The 13,029-nt window shown below is 50.6% G+C and overlaps 1 protein-coding gene across 2 annotated transcripts in view; it reads left to right on the forward strand.

The window, feature by feature from the left end:
- Positions 1–8,612: 8,612 nt before the first annotated feature.
- Positions 8,613–13,029, forward strand: part of MARCH2 (membrane associated ring-CH-type finger 2) — a 6,669-nt gene continuing 2,252 nt past the window's right edge. Inside the window, exons 1-3 of one of the 2 annotated variants that reach the window (XM_015826984.1) lie at positions 8,613–8,788; positions 9,858–10,053; positions 11,721–11,930. In XM_015826984.1, coding sequence (XP_015682470.1) covers positions 8,613–8,788; positions 9,858–10,053; positions 11,721–11,930 — 582 coding nt within the window. The remainder of the gene's footprint in view (positions 8,789–9,857; positions 10,054–11,720; positions 11,931–13,029) is intronic. The other variant, XM_029286356.1, reaches the window with a different exon arrangement.

Below are 13,029 nucleotides of genomic sequence, written 5' to 3' on the forward strand. Positions count from 1 at the left end.
TCTGGGCTGATTCCAGGAGGGGGAGGGGTTTTTTTTTACATTTTATGCACCCTTTCTAGGTCGTGTGTGTGTGTGTGTTTGTGTGGGGGGGGAAACCCCTCATGCCTGGGTCACCTGTCAATTGCCGCAGCAGGTAGTCCTCGACTTACGACGGAGCCAGAACTTAAGAAGGGGCCGGACAGCCGCTCGTCTTGCGACGGGGATAGGTTCTCCTGCTCGAGCCTAGGGCTGGACTAGAAGACCTCCGAGGGTCCCTCCCAGCTCTATTGCATCTCCATTCCCTAATAAACTGAACAGGGAGTTTTGCCCCCAGGTTACGACCTTTCTGGCTGCTAGTCATTCAGCAAATCTCTGCGTTGGTTAGGTTGGGGACAGGCTTGCTCAGTGAATCTGGCTTCCCCTGTTCAACTTCGTCGCAAAAAGGGGATCACATGACACACACACACATACACACGCCAGATCACCGCAACCGTCATAAGTACCAGACGGTGACCAAGCGTCTGAATTTGGATCACCTGACCACAGGGATGCTGTAACGGTCGTAAATGTGAAAAACGGTCGTAAGTCACTTTTTTTAAGTGCTGTAACTTTGAACAGTCACTAAACGAACCGTTGTAAGTCGGAGGACTGCCTGTATTGGCAGTGCGCTCCGTTGGGGTGGCCTTGATTTTGTTGTGGGGCTGCCTCCTCTCCCCGGTGGTTTCTACGCAGGCGGCTGGGGGGAGGGAGGGACTGTGGCTGTGTCCCGCAGGATGGGCATGCTTGGCCAGGGTGCTTTCTCTGCTGTGGCTTATGGGACAGGCTGGACCTTGCTGGCTTAGCCGGGAAGATTTGGCCCCGGGGTCAAAGGATCAATGGTATGGCCTGGGATGATTGGCAGATGGGGCTAGTCGTATGGATGGCTGTAAATCAGGGTTTCCCCACAATTGGTAACTTCCAGACTTGTGCACTTCAACTCCCAGAATTCTCTAGCCAGCATTTTTTTTTTTGCCTTCAACTCCCAGAATTCTCTAGCCAACCATGCTGACTGGGGAATTCTAGGAGTTGAAAGTCCACAGGTCTTAAAAGTTGCCAAGGTTGGAGACCTTTTCTTTAAATTGTGACTCTAACTCCGCTCATCGTTCCTGAGTTCTTTCTGGTCGAGGGGTAACTATATATGTTGGTTTAATAGGGGACTGGAGGCTAAAATATACGAAGAACGGTTGCTGGAATTGGGTCTCTCTAGTTTAATGAAGAGAAGGACGAGGGGGGACAGGATAGCCGTGTTCCAATATCTCAGGGGCTGCCCCAAAGAAGAGGGACTCAAGCTATTCTCCAAAGTGCCTCAAGGCAGGACAAGAAGCAACTGGTGGAAACTGATCAAGGAGAGAAGCAACCTAGAACTAAGGAGAAACTTCCTGACAGTGAGAACAATTAGCCAGTGGAACAACCTGCCTCCAGAAGCGGTGAATGCTCCAACACTGGAAGTGTTTAAGAAGAGACTGGACAGCCATTTGTCCGAAATGGTCTAGGGTTTCCTGCCTGAGCAGGGGGTTGGACTAGATGACCCCCAAGGTCCCTTCCAACTTTATTGTGGTTGTTGTTAGAAATATAAGAGAGGAGCCGTACTTGACTGGATTGGCTCCAAGGCCTGGCAGCCTAGGAGAGCCTTAAGACAAAAGGATAACTTCTCTTTTTTGCTCTTCAGGAAATTGTGCAGGACTCATTTCCTGCCACACTGTTCCTCTGTTGTGTTCACCACGACAACTTGGCAGGCACATAAGGAGAGTCTTTCTGGGCCAACCTTGTTTGGCCTCGTGTTTCTCAACAGGAACAACTCCTAGTGGACAATCACCTAAATAGGAGCCAGCAGTGTGCTGCAGCTGCCAAAAAGGCCAAGACAGTGCTGGGCTGCATTAACAGAGGGAGAGAATCAAGATCACGTGAAGTATTAATACCACTTTACAAGGCCTTGGTAAGGCCACACTTGGAATACTGCGTCCAGTTTTGGTCACCACGATGTAAAAAAGATGTTGAGACTCTAGAAAGAGCGCAGAGAAGAGCAACAAAGATGATTAGGGGACTGGAGGCTAAAGCATATAAGGAACGGTTGCTGGAATTGGGTATGTCTAATTTAATGAAGAGAAGGACGAGGGGGGACATGATCGCAGTCTTCCAGTATCTCAGGGGCTGCCCCAAAGAAGAGGGAGTCAAGCTATTCTCCAAGGCGCCTGAAGGCAGGACAAGAAGCAACGGATGGAAACTGATCAAAGAGAGAAGCAACCTAGAACTAAGGAGAAACCTCCTGACAGTTAGAACAATTAACCAGTGGAACAACCTGCCTCCAGAAGCGGTGAATGCTCCAACACTGGAAGTTTTTAGGAAGAGACTGGACAGCCATTTGTTTGAAATGGTATAGGGTTTCCTGCCTAAGTAGGGGGTTGGACTTGATGACCTCCAAGGTCCCTTCCAACTTTTTTATTATTATTATTATTATTATTATTATTATTATTATTATTATTATTATTATTATTATTATTATTATTATTATTATTATTATTATTATTATTATTATGTGCCTGGACTTCAGCTCCCAGAATTCTCCAGCCAGCAGGATAGGCTGGGGCAGGGGTAGGCAACCTTGGCCCTTTTATGACTCGTGGACTTCAGCTCTCAGAATTCCTCAGGCAGTGAGCTGGCTGGAGAATTCTGGGAGTCAGTCCAGTCATCTTAAAAGTTGTCACGGTTGCAAAACACGGGTTTAGCCTGTGCTCCAAGGGGTGGGGAGTCCTCAGGGGCTTCTGGAAAGCCCACCACCCACAGTGACTATTTGAAGTTACAGTGGCGCTGAAAAAAGGCGACTGACGACCGCTTTTCACACTTAACGACCGTCGCAGCGTCCCCCCGCATGGTCACGTGATCAAAATTCGCATGTTTGGCAACCGACTCGTATTTATGGGTCGCAGTGCCCCGGGTGGGGTGGGGTCACGCGATCCTCTCTGGTGACCTTCTGACGAGCAAAGTCGGGGAGAACCGGATTCGCTTAAAGACCGGGTGACTAATTTCACCGCCGCAGGGATTCACTTAACAACGGTGGCAAGAAAAGTCGTAAAATGGGACAAAACTCAGCTAACAAATTATTTCACCCGGCAACAGAAATGTTGGCTCAATGTCATAATTCTAAGGCAGGGGTAGGCAACCTGGGCTCTTTTATGACTCGTGGACTTCAACTCCCAGAATTCCTCAGCCAGCATGGGGGAACTATGGCCCCTTCATGATTGGTGGACTTCAACTCCCAGAATTTCTGAGCCAGCATGGGGGAACTATGGCTCCCTCATGACTCGTGGACTTCAACTCCCAGAATTCCTCAGCCAGCATGGGGGAACTATGGCTCCCTCATGACTCGTGGACTTCAACTCCCAGAATTCCTCAGCCAGCATGGGGGAACTATGGCCCCCTCATGACTGGTGGACTTCAACTCCCAGAATTCCTGAGCCAGCCTGGCTCAGCTTGGAAACCTCTCCCTTTCACCTCAGCACGGCTGGCTCAGGAATTCTGGGAGTTGAAGTCCACCAGTCGTAAAAGAGCCCAGGTGGCCTACCCCTGTTCTGGGGGATTGCCTGCATGTCCCGTTCTGAGTTTTTGAGTGTGGAAAACTCTCTTTTCGCTCTGTGTTCATTTCCAGCCTTGATACAGCTGCTTCCTCTAGTTTTGGACAGCCAGCTTGGAGTAACTGACGCTTCAAAGTCCCAGGCTGGGAACCCTGGGGCCCTGAGTTCTAGTCCTGCCTTGGGCACGCGGCCAGCTGGCTGCCCTCGGCCCAGTCGCTTTCTCTCATCCCTGGGAGAGAGGGAGGCAGAGGCCAGCCATTTTGGAGACCCTGCCAAGAAAACTACGGGGACTTGCCCAAGCAGTTGTTAGGACCCCACAGGGACTCGAAGGCGTGAACACACACACACACACACACACACACACACACACACACACACACACACACACTGTTTAACTTGGCTTCTCCAGCATGTGCACAACACGCACCTTTTCTCTTCCTCTGTTCATATTATCTAAAGCAGGGCCGTTTCCCCCACCTCCACGGTGCTGTGTTAGAATTTGAAGGCATCGTGAACTGCCTCGGGATGTCGGCGTTGACAGGTTTCCGATTCCTCCCCATCTTCTGACACCTCAGTTTCTAAGACCAAACCCCTGTCTGGCCTTTCCGTGCCAGATGTAGCCAGCAAGGGTCAGTGTGTCTCTGTGGGAGTGTGTGTGTGTGTGTGTGTATGAGTGTGGGAGTGAGGCTTCTCGGAGCTTTCGTTCTAATCCAGGGGTTCTCAACCTTGGCAACTTTAAGACTTGTGGACTTCAACTCCCAGAATTCCTCAGCCAGCTTTGCTGGCTGAGGAATTCTGGGAGTTGAAGTCCACAAGTCTTAAAGTTGCCAAGGTTGAGAACCCCTGTATCTAATCCAAATATATACACACTAAGCTAGCTTCTGGCAATGATTCCCCTCATATTACATTTTGTGCGTGTCTGTGTCTGTGTGTATGTGTTTATATATATATATAAATCAAGATCACAGCAAAGTACTAGTAGTGCTTTATAAAACCCTAGTGAGACCACACCTGGAATACTGCAGCCAATTATGGTCACCATATCACCAAAAAGATGTTTAGAGTTTGGAAAAAATTCACAGAAGAGCAATTAAAGATGATCCAAGGCCTGGAGACTAAAATGTACGAAGAACGGCTGCAGGACTTGGGTTTGGCTAGTCTAAAGAAAAGAAGAAATAGGGGAGACATGATAGCTCCGTTCCAATATCTGAGGGGCTGCCACAAAGAAGACGGGGAGTCAAGTTACTCACCAAAGCACCAGAGGGCAGGATGAGAAACAATGGTTGGAAACTAATCAAGGAGAGACGAAAATCTGACAGTGACGAAAATCGACCAGTGGAACAGCTTGCCACTAGAAATGGTGGGTGCTCCATCACAGGAGATTTTTAAGAAGAGACTGGACAATCACCTGTCTGAGATGGTCTAGGTTCTCCTGCTTGAGCAGGGGGCTGGACTAGAAGACCTCCAAGGTCTCTTCCAGCTCTATTCTATTCTACACACACACACACACGTGTGTGCGCACACACACACACACACGCGTGCGCGCGCACACACACAAACGCTTAGCCAGCTTCTGGCGGTGATTCCCCTCATATAATATAATAATAATAATAATAATAATAATAATAATAATAATAATAATAATAATAATAATAATAATAATAATGTTGGAAGGGACCTCGGGGGGTCATCTAGTCCAACCCCCTGCTCAGACAGGAAACCCTAGACCATTTCGGACAAATGGCTGTCCAGTCTCTTCTTTAAAACCTCCAGTGTTGGAGCATTCACCACTTCTGGAGGCAGGTAGTTCCACTGGTTAATTGTTCTCACTGTCAGGAAGTTTCTCCTTAGTTCCAGGTTGCTTCTCTCGTTGATGCAACCTAGAACTAAGGAGAAACTTCCTGACTGTTAGAACAATTAATATTACAGGTAATCCTGACCACAGTGGAGCCCAGAATTTCTGTTGCTAAACGAGTCATTAAGTCAGTTTCCTCCCGTCTTACGACCCTCCTGGCCACCCTCGTTAAGCGAATCACTGCAGTGAAGTGAGCGACACGGCTGGCAAGGCGGACCTGCCTTCCCCCGGGACTTTGGCTTGTCAGGAGGTCGCAAATGGGGGATCAGATGACCCTCCGGGACACGGCGACTGTCCTAAGTCTGTGCCAAGGTGCCGAATTTTGATCCTGTGACCGTGGGGGGGTGGGGGGAATGCTGCGACGGCCGCTGAGTTTGAAAAGGGCTCCGAATAGTAATAAATAATAATAGTAATAATAGTTATAAAAAGTTGGAAGGGACCTTGCAGATCATCTAGTCCAACCCCCTGCTCAGGCAGGAAACACTATATACCATTTCGGACAAATGGCTGTCCAGTCTCTTCTTAAAAACTTCCACTGTTGGAGCATTCACCGCGTCTGGAGGCAGGTTGTTCCACTGGTTAATTGTTCTAACCGTCAGGAAGTTTCTCCTTAGTTCCAGGTTGCTTCTCTCCTTGGTTAGTTTCCATCCGTTGCTTCTTGTCCTGCCTTCAGGCGCCTTGGAGAATAGCTTGACTCCCTCTTCTTTATGGCAACCCCTGAGATATTTATATAAAGCGGTACTAATACTTTGCATGATCTTAATAATAATAATAATAATGTTGATAAAGTTGGAAGGGACCTTGCAGGTCATCTAGTTCAACCTCCTACTCAGGCAGGAAACACTATATACCATTTCGGACAAATGGCTGTCCAGTCTCTTCTTAAAAACTTCCAGTGTTGGAGCATTCACTGCTTCTGGAGGCAGGTGGTTCCACGGGTTAATTGTTCTCACTGTCAGGAAGTTTCTCCTTAGTTCCAGGTTGCTTCTCTCTTTGAGTTAGTTTCCATCCGTTGCTCCTTGTCCTGCCTTCAGGCGCTTTGGAGAATAACGTGACCCCCTCTTCTTTGGGGCAGCCCATCAAATACTGGAACGCTGCTCTCCTGTCCCCCCTGGTCCTTCTTTTCTCTAAACTGGCCATTCCCAATTCCTGCAGCCGTTCTTCGTATGTTATACCGGTATGAAAATACGTCACTCTCAGGGGGGACAGGCCTTCCTGACCGTCACCGGCTGCGAGGGGACCTTTGGTCTCCATCCGCACGGCCAAAGGTTAGCGGTGGGGAGGTTTTTTCCTGCATCAGGGCAGGAAGAGTTACAGGTCCAGAGACCCCTTTTCCCACTGCGCTGCCGGGGGGTTAAAGCAAAGGCTGCTTCGAAGTTGCTCGGACATGACCCCTGAATTGTATCTGAAGAGGGATATAGAGGGAAGAAAGGAGAGGAGAGAGAAAAGAGTAAAGGAAGGGGGGGAAGGAAGTAGGAAGGTTGGAGGAGAAGAGGCGAAGTGGGGAGAAAGGGGAGGAGAGTGGTGAAGGAAAGAGGAGAGGAAGAAGAGGGAAGTAGGGAAGAAAGAGAAGAAAGGGAGAAAGAAGGTAGAGAAGGAGGAGCGTGGATACAGTGAAAAGGGAAATGGGCGAGCAACACCAAAAGTCACGTGTATGTATTTATTTCATTTTATTCAAAAGTATCTTATATATAAGAATGTAAAAAGAATGTATGTTAACATCTGATAAATATCACGGTACATGTATGGGGGAGAGTTTGGAAAAATAAAAAATAAAAAAGATGTAAAAAAGATGCTGAGACTCTAGAAAGAGTGCAGAGAAGAGCAACAAAGATGATCAGGGGACTGGAGGCTAAAACATACAAGGAACGGTTGCTGGAATTGAGTCTGTCTAGTTTAATGAAGAGAAGGACGAGGGGGGACATGATAGCAGCCTTCCAGTATCTCAGGGGTTGCCATAAAGAAGAGGGAGTCAAGCTATTCTCCAAGGCGCCTGAAGGCAGGACAAGAAGCAACGGATGGAAACTAATCAAGGAGAGAAGCAACCTGGAACTAAGGAGAAACTTCCTGACTGTTAGAACAATTAACCAGTGGAACAACCTGCCTCCAGAAGCGGTGAATGCTCCAACAGTGGAAGTTTTTAAGAAGAGACTGGACAGCCATTTGTCTGAAATGGTGTAGGGTTCCTGCCTGGGCAGGGGGTTGGACTCGATGACCTCCAAGGTCCCTTCCAACTTTACTATTATTATTATTATTATTATTATTATTATTATTATTATTATTATTATTATTATTATTATTATTATTATTATTATTATTATTATTATTATTATTAATTATTAATTATTATTATTATTAATTATTATTATTATTATTATTATTATTATTATTATTATTATTATTATTATTAAGCAAAGGCTGGTTCGGGAGGCTGTTTCCCCAGAGCAAGCGGTCGGATCCCACATTCATTTTGGAAAAAAGGAAACGGGTGGATTAAGTCGTGTCAGTCAATCTTCTGCCGTTGCTTTGACCCAGCCCCTTTCTTTTGGAAAATAAGAGGGCAGAGGCAGATGCTGGCTCAGGGATTCTGGGAGTTGAAGTCCACCAGTCATAAAAGAGCCGAGGTTGCCTACCCCTGGCTGTACGTAGCACCTTCTATTTCTAAATTCTTCCTTTTTTGCGGCCTTATCACCCACCACTTTAACGGGGTGTGTCGAAGATCGTTTTTTTCCACACCCGCTCATGTCTCTTTTTGGGTTTTTTTACAACTCTCCTCTGCAGGAGTCTTCTGCTGGTGGCCAGAATCGCAAGACAGATATTGTGTATTGTGTGTGTGTGTTGCTCTCTTTTAATTTTAAAAAAAACAACACAAACCTTAGCCGATTCAGGGGATGCGCCGAGCAACATGAATTAGCGTGGGAAAGCTCCTTCCTTGCAGCCCAGTTTGGACTGCCGGCTGAAAAAGAGAGTCTAGAATCAGCTGCACTCCAGGTGGCATAAAAATTGATTGATTGATTGATTAAAATCTAATAAAGAAACGGCATGCACGGGCCTTTCTCGTTTCATATCCCCCCCCCTCTCTCTCTCTCTCTGGTTTCCAGCGTATCATGAACCGGCTGTCTGGCTGCTGAACCCAGCGTCGTCGTGCCCCCCCCTCCCCCGTTGCCATGACAACGGGGGACTGCTGCCACCTCCCTGGCTCGCTGTGTGACTGCCCGGGCAGTGCCACCTTGTCCAAGTCAGTGGACGATTCGGATCTGGGGCGCCCCCAGTACGTCACCCAGGTCACCGCCAAGGACGGGCGGCTGCTCTCCACCGTGATCAAAGCCCTGGGCCCGCAGAGGTGAGGCCCGGTCCAGGCTGGCTTGACTAATGTCTGGGGGAGGGTGGGTGTCTGGGTGGGTGGGGGGGTGGGGGGGTGCGTGCCAGCGCGAGAGCAGAGCAGCGGGCAGGAGTTGGATGGGCACCTCCGAGGCTGCAACCCTGAAGGCCGTTCGGCTTTGAAGAGGAGGGAAGCAATGGCCCAAAGTTACAGAGAATCTTAGGTTGTGTTGCACCCATTGTGAGTCTTGACTCGCAACTCCCTTCCCCCTCCCCAGTTTAATGTCAAGAAATTGGGAGCCGGCAAGGCTGATGATGCCAAGAGACCCTTCAGACCTTTATTCTGGGCACGCCCCACCTGGGCTGCCTGCGAGCAGACCTGCCTGGGTGAGACAGTCAGGCCGGGTCTGGCTCCCAAGGAGACCCCCCCCCCAGGAAGGAGAGGAGCATCCCGGGCGGATGGAATCCAGGGGGCTTCCCCGGGCCCAGCCAGGGAGGAGGAGGAGGAGGAGAAGCCGCCATAGCCCTGGCACGCTGGCGGCGGCTTCATAAAAACAGCCCTCGGGGGCAGACATCAGAGTAGCAGCAGCCCTGCGGAGGAGCAGGATGGCTGGGGGATTCTGGGAGTGGAAGTCCACCCGTCCTAAAGTTGGTTCAATTCAATTCCCCATGCTGGCTGGGGAATTCTGGGAGTGGAAGTCCACGAGTCATATAAAAGAGCCAAGGTTGCCTACCCCTAAGCTAGCCCACCTGAAGCCCATCGAGTCCAAAACCCAGGGCCCTGGGATGGGCCGTTTCGGCCAGTTGAAGGTTACAAACCGAGGGGTTTTAGTAGCTTAATAAATTACGCACCAACTGGAATTTGGGCCGGCTTCTCTCGGAGACGGAGACGGCCCGAGTGTCGGCTTTCGGGATGCCAGCCCCGGGAGCGAAGAGTTTTTCCAGTAAGGTTGTGGCACTCTTCCCAAAACGGACGGGAGACCTCTCCTCCATTCCCTCCCCCTCCTCTCCTCCTCCCCTCCCCTCCCTCCCCCAGGCCCTGGAGAACCTGGTGGCCGTTTTCTTACTGGTGTCTCCCTTTCCTTTTCCAGCGATGGTCCGATCTGTCGAATCTGCCACGAAGGCGGGAGCTGGGAGGGCCTCCTCTCGCCCTGCAACTGCACCGGCACCTTGGGGACCGTCCACAAAAGCTGCCTTGAGAAGTGGCTGTCCTCTTCCAACACCAGCTACTGCGAGCTGTGCCACACGGAGTTTGTGGTGGAAAGGCGGCCCCGGCCCCTGTCGGAGGTGGGTGCATCTCCCGGGCTCCTACCGAGAGGGCGAGGGGAGGGGGCTTTGTCCCACGCAAGGAGAGCGTTGGCTGGGCTCATCTGGGACCGTCTTGGGAGCCGGTGACGGGTCAGGTGGACCAGCGCGATTCGGTTGGCCTCTGACCCGACCCATCCCAGGGTTGCCCTGGGTGGCTTGAGATGGGCTTCAGGTGCCAGATGGATTTGGGGGATGTGGAACCAGCCCTGGGCAGGAGCCACTGGCAGGAGGATTGTGTGACGTCTTGTCCACTTGCCTCCTTCCTCCTGCCCCCCTCCTTCCCCGTTGCAGCTTTCCCCACCTGATGTTCTCCTTCCTCTCAACCTCTAAAGAAGGCGTTGAGACACTGGAAAGAGTAAAGAGTGCAGAGAAGAGCAGCAAAGATGATCGGGGGGCTGGAGGATAAAAGCTACGAAGAACGGTTGCTGGAATTGGGTCTGTCTAGGCCAGGGGTAGGCCACCTTGGCTCTTTGATGACTCGTGGACTTCAACTCCCAGAATTCCTCAGCCAGCCACGCTGAGGGGAAAGGGAGAGGTTTCCATGCTGAGCCAGGCTGGCTCAGGAATTCTGGGAGTTGAAGTCCAGGAGTCATAAAAGAGCCAAGGTTGCCTACCCCTGGACTAGACTCTAGTTCAGCGGTTCCCAACCTATGGGTCGCGACCCCATTTGGGGTCGATCGACCATTTCACAGGGGTCGCCAAGCAAGGCTGTCCGCCATTTTTTCCCCCTTTTCCGGCGGGTGCCTTACCTCCCTTGGGCTGGGCCAGCTGGTGGTCGGCCTGCTCCGTCTCTGCCGCTTGCCAGCTACGCCTCGGCCGGCGCAGGGGGCAGAACTATGCATGCGCGACGCTCCCGGGCAGGGAAAGTCCTCGACTTATGACCGGTTGGGTAGTCCTCGACTTACGACCGGTTTAGTCCTCGACTTACGACCGGTTTAGTCCTCGACTTACGACCGGTTGGGGTCGCGGCATTAAAAAGGTTGAGAACCACTGCTCTAGTTTAACAAAGATAAGGATTAGGGGGGACATGATAGCAGCGTTCCAGTATCGCAGGGGCTGCCACAAAGAAGAAGAGGGAGTCAAGCTATGCTCCAAAGCGCCTGAAGGCAGGATGAGAAGCCACGGAGGGAAACTAAATCAAGGAGAGTCATCCCAAAGATGCTTTTTTGAGGAGGCAGCTGGACTTTCTTGTTTTTCTTTGAAGACGTTTCGCTTCTCCTCCCAGAAGCTTCTTCAGCTCTGACTGGATGGTGGAGAAAGTTCTTCTTCAGTCAAAGCTGAAGAAGAAGCTTCTGGGATGAGAAGCGAAACGTCTTGGAAGGAAAAACAAGGCAGTCCAGTTGCCTCCAGAAAAAAGCCCCTTTGGGACAACCATGGCTTGGATGGCTGAGAATCTCCATAGACATTAATCAAGAAGCAACCTGGAACTAAGGAGAAACTTCCTGACAGTGAGAACAATTAACCAGTGGAACAGCTTGCCACCAGAAGTGGTGAATGCTCCAACACTGGAGCTTCTCGAGAAGATATTGGGCAGCCGTTGGTCTGAAATGACACGGGCTCCTGCTCCAGGCGGGGGTTGGACTAGAAGACCTCCGAGGTCCCTTCCAACGGTGTTGTTCTCTCTTCTCTTTGTCCTCCCCCTGCAGTGGCTCAGGCATCCCGGGCCGCGCAACGAGAAGCGGACGCTGTTTTGCGACATGGCCTGCTTCCTCTTCATCACTCCGCTGGCGGCCATCTCGGGCTGGCTCTGCCTGCGGGGCGCCCAGGACCACATGCAGTTCAACAGCCACCTGGAGGCCATCGGCCTCATTGCCCTGACCATCGCCCTTTTCACCATCTACGTCCTCTGGACACTGGTCAGTGCTCGTGGGCTCGGCTCCGATAACGGTCACTTGTACCTCCATTTTTAGCGTTTGACCTGCAACGCCAGGCGCGCCCCTCTGCTTCTGATCCAGGCCCCCTTCAGCTCTGGGGCCCTGGAAGCTGTCTGGGCTTGGGGATTTCCTTGCAGAGGTTTCATGACCCAACTAGGTAACGTCATCAGTGCTGGGAGGGAGAGGGGTTTCTGGAGAGGAGGGGGAGGAGGAGGAGGATTGTGGGGGTCCTGGGTGATCCCTGGGCTTGGGGGTTTCCTTGCAGACGATCCATGACCCAACTAGGGAAGGTCATCCGTCAATGCTTCGGCTCCCCTCATTTCTGCCTCTGCCTTCATTTCTCTCAACTTTCTCCCACTGTTGAATTTCTTCCCCTCTCCCCCCCCCCCAAAAAAACCATACATCTGCCTGGCTTTATGGCTGTGCTTTATGGGAAATAGTCTCCTAGTCCGAGATGCTTAAAGGGGCCGAAGGTTTTCTACATGGGTCTAAAGCAGGGGTTGTGGACTTCAACTCCCAGAATTCCTGAGACAAGGTGCCCCAGGGACTCTGGTCTGAAGGAGTAGCAGACCAGCTAGGAGGCCATGGGAGAGAATAGAAAAGAACCCCCCCCCTCAAAGCTGGGAGCCATAGGGCAGCATCCTTAACCCGGAGGCATCGGCAAGGGTGGGGCCATAGCAGGTGTTTTCTCCAGCTTGGGGGACAGCTAAGGTGGGCAATATGTCCAATAAAATAAATAAATGTCAGACCATGCACGGTTTTATTGTATGAGATAACCCAGGAGTAAATACAGTAAATGGTGGTCTATATTAAATGGTGGTTTATCTTACACTACCTACAATATCATACACAAGGAACAATATACACACACGTGTTAATACAGCAGGGCCCAACACAACACAGTTATAGCAAGAAACGGAAGAGAGAGAAAACACATCAGCGTAGCCTTCCCTTTTATACAGAGGCTCTTAAAGAGACACAGACCCTGCTGGCTCTTAAAGAGACACAGACCCTGCTGGCTCTTAAAGAGACACAGACCCTGCTGGCTCTTAAAGAGACACAGACCCTGCTGGCTCTTAAA

The sequence above is a fragment of the Protobothrops mucrosquamatus genome, unplaced genomic scaffold (assembly GCF_001527695.2).
Source record: "Protobothrops mucrosquamatus isolate PMUCROS unplaced genomic scaffold, P.Mucros_1.0 scaffold3418, whole genome shotgun sequence".
NCBI classification, from domain to species: Eukaryota; Metazoa; Chordata; class Lepidosauria; order Squamata; family Viperidae; genus Protobothrops; species Protobothrops mucrosquamatus.